This window comes from Emydura macquarii, unplaced genomic scaffold (genome assembly GCF_026122565.2).
Source record: "Emydura macquarii macquarii isolate MOO-44397 ecotype Brisbane River unplaced genomic scaffold, CSIRO-AGI_Emac_v2 contig_2696, whole genome shotgun sequence".
Taxonomy (NCBI): Eukaryota; Metazoa; Chordata; order Testudines; family Chelidae; genus Emydura; species Emydura macquarii.
The window spans coordinates 23,283-32,715 of record NW_027132833.1 but is presented as its reverse complement, the minus strand read 5'-3'; the positions used below and the strand labels follow the sequence as shown (position 1 = coordinate 32,715).

The 9,433-nt window shown below is 49.2% G+C and overlaps 1 protein-coding gene across 1 annotated transcript; it reads right to left on the bottom strand.

Moving 5' to 3' along the window:
• Positions 1 to 6,831: 6,831 nt before the first annotated feature.
• On the bottom strand, positions 6,832 to 7,684 carry LOC137164787 (zymogen granule membrane protein 16-like). Its single transcript, XM_067565734.1, has 3 exons — positions 7,636 to 7,684; positions 7,291 to 7,429; positions 6,832 to 7,156 (listed from the first exon to the last, which is right to left on the bottom strand). Exons 1-3 carry the CDS (start codon positions 7,682 to 7,684, stop codon positions 6,832 to 6,834), a joined length of 513 nt encoding a protein of 170 aa, XP_067421835.1.
• Positions 7,685 to 9,433: the final 1,749 nt, after the last annotated feature.

Genomic DNA, 9,433 nt, shown 5'->3' with positions numbered 1-9,433 from the left:
CCGTGCCCAGTTTACCAAGTGATCCAAATTGCTCTGAATCAGTGACCCACCCTCTTTATTGTTTACCACTCCTCCAATTTTTGTGTCATCGCAAACTTTATCAGTGATGATTTCGTGTTTTCTTCCAGGTCACTGATAAAATATTAAATAGAGTAGGGCTAAGAATCGATCCTTGTGGGACTCCACCAGAAACACACCCACTTGCTGACAAAACACCACTTACAGTTACATTTTGAGACCTATCAGTTAGCCAGTTTTTAATCCATTTATTGTGTGCTGTGTTAATTTTATATTGTTCTAGTTTTTTCCTCAAAATGTTGTGTGGTACCAAATATCTTACAGAAGTCTAAGCAGAATACATCCACACTATATCAACCAAACTTTTAATCTTATCACAAAAAGATACCAAGTTAGTTTGACAGGTTTTATTTTCCATAAACACATGTTGATTGACATTAATTACCATCCTTTTATTCAGGATAATGGGATTGTCCTTTAGTTTTATTCCTGGGTTCCCCAGCTCCGGCCAGTTTTCTCCAACAGATTGCATCAGATCTCTCCCCCAACTATTTTGTCTGTGTCACACCCACAACACAGCAATGTCTTATTCTTCTGTCTCAGAAAACACAGAGGGTTGCAAAGACCATCAAAGAGAATCTATTTTGTTTTGGACGTGGGAAACACATGGGAAAGTTTGTTCATTTGGGGTTTTTTTAATTGAAAAAAACATCCAGGACTGTTTGTTTTGTCTGGGCCCTGGACCCAACATGGTATTGTCTGTTGCCTCCAGGTTGTACCCAAGACACATTCTCAGCATCTGGTCTGAGACTGTTGGACAAACTCCTCCTGGAACTCAGGACTGTCCCAAGCCTCCCCATCTTCCACTTCAAGCACCAGTTGCCTCGCATCAAATATACACTACCAAAATAAGGAACTCCAGTGCACATGCTTCTCTCTTTGGGGAGAGGGTAGGTGAGCAAGTGGAGTCTGTGGATAGCACCCAGCTGCCATGGTGGTGAGTGCTGGGGTAAGAACTACTGGAGAATCAGACCGGACACAGATCAAAGCCTGTTCACTTTGAGATGCGGCCATAAAAACTCTTGGCTTTGGGTTTCAAGGAAAGTTTGTGTCAGAAAATGTGGCTGTTTCCATGCACCTGCAACCAGGGCTTCCTGCCCACCTCAGAGCCCTTTGTCAACCTCCCTCCCCGTAATTATCGGGCTAGTCAAACAGGAGTGGGACAAATGCCCCTTATTGGCCAAGCTCTCTTCCTCAGGGCACAGGAGGCCGGGCTGGGAACAACAGGAGCTGGCATATCCAAGTGCCAGGGTAAATCTGAGCTGTGTTGCACCCACCTACAGCATGGGTATGTACAGGTGGAAATCGATTTAAGGAAGACTTTAAATGACATCTCTATCTTCAGTGCTTCAGTCCAATTGTTTCCTCTGGGGAGAAAAAAAACATTCTTTTGCTCCAATCTCAGCTTCTGCAGTTGAAATTTAGAGTGAGACTTAGCACCTGTCTAAACAGCTGCTCCACCCCAGCGGTGGACACATCTCATGTCTGGTTTAGTTTCCTATAAGTCAGGCCTACCCCGTTACAGCATCTATCTCTGGGCTCATGGGGAAAGCGTCACTGGAGATTGTTGGTCCCAACACAGCAATGAAGGTCTGGGCAGATGTCCTCACTCTCCGCAGGTGAGCCTGGGGAACAGCAGGGGGCTGCGGGTCATGACTGAGGGGCACTGGCAGAGCTGTATGTTTGTTCTACTCACCTGCATTTTCTGAGACCAAGTTAGCCAGGAGGACGAGGGTCACAACTAGGATTTGCAGCAGCATCCTGGATGGGACACAAGTGACAGGCTGAAAGCCACCTATCTCTCTCCCCACCTGCCGAGCCAGCCAATTCCCCTCCGTAGGCCAGATTGGAGCCTAGGGAGGAAATGCATTTAGTATTAATTTACTTATATATAAAAATATCTTAATAAAGAAAACTATATAATAAGAAATAAAATGTCTTAAGTGGTGATAAAATACTGGATCATTAAAGATTAGGAAAAATATTAATAAATAATAAAAAGAGCGGTTTATCGTGTAATGACAGAAATAGAGATGTGATAATTGATCATAAAACAATGCAACAACCCCTATTAATAATTATCCATGCATTATGACAATACAATAGCGGTGCAATAATTAATAATATAGGCTTATTAAAAACAAATGGGGGTTTAAGAGTGGCATTCAAAAGTTATTGCCTCACAGAGACAAACAAAGAAACGCCATGAAGTCACGCCTATGGCCCCACAAGCCCAGCCGCTAACGGATTACAAATTACTTTTTCAGACAAAGCAGCACCTAAAAGTGGGACTAGATAGCTGATGAATCTATCTGCATTGCATGTATATATATGTAGCTCTGAGTGCATCTCGTGGTACAACGCATCTCCCTGGGAGCTGGAGCTTTTCCCAAGAAATACTCCAGCCAAAAAACCCAACCCAGCAAAACTGCCAGCAGAAGTTACTACGGATTTTATTATTGCAACTCATCGTATCTGATTGTACCAAACACAAAGAAGGGATAACTGAGATCAGAATCTGGCCCTGACTCCACGCAGTCAGGAGGTGACTTCGGATTGACCCCAGGGGAGCTGGGATCAGAATTCAGCCCTGACTCCACCTATACTGGGGCTGGATTTCAATCTCAGATCCCCTGGACTAAATCCTGAATTCTCACAGGTGACGCCTACCCACACAGAAGACAAATAAAAAATACCTTTAATTTTTACTAAGATTTTTTAAATCTCCTAACTATTAAAGCAAATCTCAGGCCTTTTAGTTGCCTAGACTAGCGATTTCTCAACATTTACGTATCCCATGCTGGGGCGGTTCACGTTTCCTTGTGTATCAAGGGCAGTTCCCAGGTTGTTTGCCAGAAGACACATAGACTGTATTTGTCTTTGGCTATATCTTAATCCAAATTTCTCACCTCCTTGTTCCTAAATAACCACTCCCAGTGTCAGAGACTGCAATCTTCCATAGCCGGCAGCGGCGAGTTAAGGACATTGTGGGGTCTCTGGCATTAGCTCAGGGGTGCGATGTGTGGTCCAGAGGATTTGGTTGAGTGGCAAACATCCCAGCGGGGAAATCTGCTGGTGTTTGGGTTGCCAAGAACATTGAGGAAATCTATTTTCTTTTGATCACAGTTAGTTCTGATTCACTAGACCCCACTCCCCTCCCAGAGCTGGGGATAGAACCCAGGAGTCCTGGCTTCCAGTTCCCTCCTCCCCCCCCCCCCCCCGCTCTAACCCACTAAACCCCACTCCCCTCCTAGAGCTGGGGATAAAATGCAAGAATTTTTATTCCACTTTGCCTGTCCATTGCACGTACACCCCTGTGACGTATGATTAAAATATGACCATGCATATCATTGTTGCTACCACAGTTATATAATTGCAACAAATCTTATACAAAGTACATCATGCAAGGTATCGATGAAAACATTATGATTTGCTGAGAACAATTATCCTATTTATATGTATGTATCATCTTTGTATCTGAAATTATAAATATGACTTTTCCTCTGGATTTCTGAAGTGTTTGCTCCTGGGGTAACAGTTTGTATCCAGTCTAGTTGCTTTGTGAATGAACAAGGCCAGTTAATGGCCCGACAAAGAACACAGCTCTCACAATGAGACATAGAAGGAGCTATCCCCCTCCGGTGAGCCTTCCTGGGGACGCTTTAGCCAGAATAATGGCGGCTCGTATGACTCAACAAAACATGTGACTTGATCCTGTGACCCTGGACTCCATCTTGTTTCTGTGAATTTCCACAAGCTAAGACAAAGAACTTCCAGCCACATGGCAGAGGGTATACAAGGCCCTGAAAATGTCTCCATTTTGTCTTCATTTCTTGCTTCATTTCTTTGCACTGAATTTCTAACAAGGAAGCTCTAAACAACCCCCAAATGACCCCCAAACTGTATGGGTAATTTGCAGAGACTTTTGCAAATTAGTAGTTTATTCCACCACTGCTACAAACCTGATCCTAAAAGAACTTTGCAACTCGGTTATCATCTCTACTTGGAAACTGACCTATGAATTTGATTCGCATTTGTATGGATAATGATCTTTCAACCAATATTCTCTCTTTCTTTCTCTTTTTCTTTTTTAAATAAATATTAGTGTAGTTAATAAGCATTGGCTTCAAGCATGTATTTGGGTAAGCTCTGAACTATTCATTGACCTGTTTGTTAATGTGTCCAGTCCTTTGGGCTGGGTAGAAATTTTTTTATATGTGATAGACAAGATTTTCAGTAAGCCCTGTCATATTTGACTTGGCTGTCTGGGTGGTAGCCATAGGGCTGGATGGCTTTAAGGGAACTGTGGTTTTGTCTTCTGAATAACCAATGAGGTGATCAGAAGCTATTTGTTGCTGGCTGGGGGAATCTCATTTATAGATATAACCACCAGTATTTGGGACTCATTGACTTTCGATCTAAATCCCTGTTGGTTTTTATATATATATACTTTACTGCAGCGAATATTGGAGTCTGTAAAATGGATTAGCGAGGAATATGGGTCATCTGTGAACGCGGTAAAAACAAAATGCCTGCACATTGACATGACTATCCAAAACAGGACAAAAGCACAATTAACGGCCATGCTGCAGAGACAGTAGATGAAGTCAGTCCTCGGGGATCGTACATATCCAACCAAGGAGGCTGATCCAAAGAAAACAGAACAAAAGAAGGGAAGGCTCGCTGAGATGTGACGTCCTTTAGGAAAGTTTGGGAAACCAAGGCATCTCAAAATATACGACAGTTCAGCTGGTGAAAAGCTTGATTTTTTCCCCCATAGGCCCAGTTTTGCGAAGGTATTCTGGTGTTGCTGCGCTCAGCATTGCGCTGCATCACTGATTTAGAAGTCTCGATCCTATTTTCGAAAAGGATTTAGGCACTTAGAAGCTGCAGGAATATAGGCCTGCACCGGACCTAAGGGAAAGTGAACGATGGTTTTAAATTGAGTTGGGATAGCATGAGCAATGGGCCCAGAACATGTGACCCAAAGACTGAGATCAGGCAAAAGAAAAGAGTCATTTAGGTTACAATTGTAGCAACCATTGAAGTGCCAACGTTCCTCTGATCTAAGGTTAGGACTGAGGTGATGAAAATGAAGAAACCGTGGATAATGGGGCACAAGTGTCATAACTAATTGATTCGAGATGTTTAGTCCAGCCGTCGGGAAAAAATATGACAAAATAGGATAAGAAGATGACCGGGAGAAAGCAAAAGGTGCCAACTCCTCCTTTTGCCCATGGGTGCCTGGGGGCAGGGGAACTGGGGGAAGACATGGAGTTGGGGGGAAAGAGGCGGGGGGTGAACGGGGCCACAGTCAGGGCTGGCCCGGATCTCTGGTCAGTGGGCAGCGCGTGCACTCCCCCTTCAGGGGCTAGACCCCGCCCCCCATCCTGCCCCTTCTCCTAGAGCAGAGCAGCCCCTCCCCACCCCCAAGCCCCAGCCAGCGCAAAACATCCCCCTTCTCCCTCCAGCCCCAACTGGTGCCCGGCCAGCACCTGTGCCAGCCCACTCCGCACCAATCAGCGGATGGGCTGCGAAGCACTAAGGGCACCACTGGAGCAGCGCCAGATCGCTGGCCAGGCGAGCCCCAAAGAGTGCTGAGCACCCCCTATTTTTTTCCGGTAGGTGCTCGGAAACGGCGCCCAGCACGATCATTAATCTTGTCCTGACTGAGCAAGAAAAGAGGGTTCAGGCCTAACTGCCCATCTAGCCTGAGCTAAGGTCCAGTAACTACCAATGACCTTTGTTATAGTGTCTAAAAAGGCAAGGGTTTTAGCAGTTTCTCTGTCAGAGCTATTTCCTTCCCCCTCTGGAGTCATGCCATTATGCGGAGAAGCCCCCTGGGCTGGGACCCATTGGTCCCTACACCTGTGACGTTGTTAGGCTAGAGAGCAGGGGTGGGGGTGTGTACACTGGTGCTTGTGTTTTGGACATAACCCCGCGGATGGACAGCGACGGGGACTGGGAATGGGATCCAGGTGTCCAGGGCAATGTGTTTAGGCCTCTGTGGGGAGGTGGGGGAGACAGCACGACATGGAACAAGATCCAGGAGTCCAGGACAGCATCCTTAAGGAGTCCCGCAGCGCCCTCCAGGGACTGGGATGGGGAGTGGGACCCAGGCATCCAGGACAGCTCCCTTCAGGGCCCCGCAGTGACCCCAGGGACTAGGATGGGGAAGGGAACCCAGGCATCCGGGACAGCTCCTATCAGCACCCCCAGAGACTGGGGCAGAGAATGGGACCCAGGAGTCTGGATCAACTCCCCTAGAGGCTCCACAACACCCCAGGAATGGTAGAGAAAGACCAAAATTGGAATGGGACCCAGGTGTCTGGGACAGCTTCCCTAGGGGACCCTGCAGTCCTCCAGAGACCGTGATGAGGAATAGGACCCAGGTGTCCAGGACAGCTCCCCTAGCAGGCCCTGCAGTGTCCCCAGAGACAAGGATGGGTAATGGGACCCTGGCGTCCAGAACAGTGGGGAGGGAACAGAGGAGGAATAGGAACCAGGTGTCCAGAGCAGTGAGGAAGGAAGGGAGGGCAAATGGGACCCAGGCATCCGGGATGGGAAATGGGACCCAGGCATCCGGGCTGCCAGCCCTAGGCAGCAGGATGGGTTGATGCTCTCCTTACAGTGCATGCGGGCCACTCCGCATCTCAAACACACGCAGGACACGGGGCTGGTTGCAGCTGCTGTGTTTATTGGCTCCCCGGCACCCCTGGCCCGGCAGGGTGGCCTGTCGGCTGCTGGCTTGGCTCAAGCTTTGCAGGGCATCGCCTTGGTGGGGTAGGCGCCCCAATGGAAGCCGATGGCATAGAGGTATGTCCCGGCCCGCCCACTGACAGCCCGCAGCACGGCGCCCTGGTCCAGGGGCAGTGCCAGGAAGGTGCTGCCGCTCTGGTTGCCGAAGACGAAGGTTCGCCCCAGGCTGGTGATGAAGGTCAAGGAGGTGACGACCCAGTAGGCGTAGCTTCCCTGCACCTGCACGATGTTCTCATTCGGCTCCAGGTACATCTCCACCATCGTGCCCCAGGCTGCCCCGTTCAGATTGCTCCACACATTCCCGTAGGAAACCTGGATCCTGGGGAGATGGCACAGCACTCCTCACTCCCGACCCACAGCCCCCTGCTAGCCCAGCCCTGGGCTACCCCCTTCCCCAGGTCTGCCAGTGACCCTCACTTCTGACCTGCAGCCCCCTGGTAGCCCAGATCTTACCCATGGAGAGTCGCAACACCGGTCCAGATCTTCACTGCAGTGATGGGACCGACAATCTCATAAGAGGTTTGAGAGAATTCATCCCCCACGGTGCCTCCATAGAGCCCAGAGAATGAGGCTGTTACCGACTGGTCTTGACCTAGAGGACGATAAATCAGACGTGAGATGCAGCCGCCTCTGGGGTGGGCTGTGGGAGCTGGTTATAAAGGGACTCCTCGCCCAGCACTGCTGCGGGGAGTCTGAGGAGCGAGCCCTTGTCCCACTCCAAACCCAGCACAGGTCATCACCCTGCTCACAGCCTTTTCCACCCAGCCACTCCTACCCACTCCTACCCACTGCTCCTACCTCTGCAGACGCTGGCTGCAACCACAGTGAGGAAAAGGAACTGGAGCATCATGGCAGGGGTTCTTGGCATAAAGGCTGGAAAAACAGACAGAGGGGAGAAAATTCTGCTGGGTTTGTTATTTTCAAACCATTAGTTTCTTGCAAATGCTAATTTCTAGGCACCGGGAACTGGAAAATTCCTACCATATCCATTAGTTGAATCTGAGATGCGGCTCCTCTGGGGTGGGGCTCAGGGGCTGTTTATATAGGGAGCCCTCACCCGACACATTCCTCTGGGGTGGAATGGCTGACTGGAGAGAGCCAACTCTAACCCTAAATTGCAGCAGCTGCACCCAACATCAGAGCAAGAACTGTTCGGCGATGGCCCTTACCTTTCCCACGTCCGAGTGCTGAAGCTGGAGACCTCAGTTCATGTCCTCCTTATATGGGCTTCCACCTGTATATACCCACCCGTAGGTGGGTGCAACACAACCCAGATTTACCCTGTTGTTTGGACACACCAGCTCCTGTTGTTCTCAGCCTGGCCTCCTGTGCCCCTAGGGAGGGAGCTTGGCTGATAAGGGGCACTTGTGCCACTCCTGTTTGACTAGCCCAATAGCTACGGGGAGGGAGGTCGCCAAAGGGCTCCGTGGTGGGTGGGAACACCTGGCTGCGGGTGCATGGAAGCCAAACAAAAACAGCCACATTTTCTGCCACAAACTTTCCTTGTCTGTCCTGGAAACCCAGAGCCAAGAGTTTTTACGGCCCCATCCCAAAGCAAACGGACTTTGATCTGTGTCCAGTCCGATTGTCCAGTGGTTCTTACCCTGGTGCTCATCACCGTGGCAGCTGGGCATCATCTGCAGACACAATATGTGGTGCGCTCGCTTGTCTTTGCCCCAGTGAGAGAAGCATGTGCATTGGAGTTCCTTGTTTTGGTAGGGTCTATTTGATGGGCTCTGTGTTTATGGTGGAGGAGGCTGGTATCTGGCACTTGCAGCGGAAGGTGGGGAGGTCTGGGACAGTCCTGAGTTCCTGGGGGTGTGTGTCCAACAGTCCCAGGCCAGATGCTGAGAAAACATGCTGTCCACGATGCAGAGAAAATAGATGCTGCTGCTTTGTGCCCGTGACCAGATGTGACAATGCCAGGTAGCGCCTTAGAGCCACACAAAATGAAACTCTCCTGGGCTGTTTCTGCAGCCCAGACAAAACCATCCAGATTTTCTGTCTGGGACCCAAACAAAACAAACGTCCCCATCTCCCCTGTGCGCTAAACACAAGAAACTTTCCTTGTCGGTCTTTGCAACCAAACAGAACTAGATTTGCCCTTTGGGTTGTCTGTGACATGGATGAAACAGACATTGCTGTGTTGTGCTGGCGATGCAGAGAAATCAGACACCCCGGTGCAATGTCTACAACCCAGATACAAAAAATGTTGCTTTGTTGTGTCTGTGACCCCAACAACATGGACTTTTCCCTTGGGCTCTCTGAGACCTGAACAAAATTAGGCATTCCTCAACCTTGGCAAACCCAACAGAAAGTGGATTTCCCCTTTGCGGGGGGTCTTTGACCCTGCCCCATGGTGACTGCTTCTTTAAGGTCTAATTCACCTGGGACTGGTTAGCTGCCTGAGAAAGGCCTCTGGGAAAGACCCCGCCAGCATCTGAGCAAAGGAGAACAAAAGAGAGAGCTGCCTGAGAGCAGAGACAGATTTTATGGGAGCTCCTGGAGAAAACTAGCCAAAGCTGGGGAACCCAACTGGGTAGAAAACTCCTGCAGCCCCCTAGATGAAGGGGAAGAAGCAGCTGAGCCAGGGCTG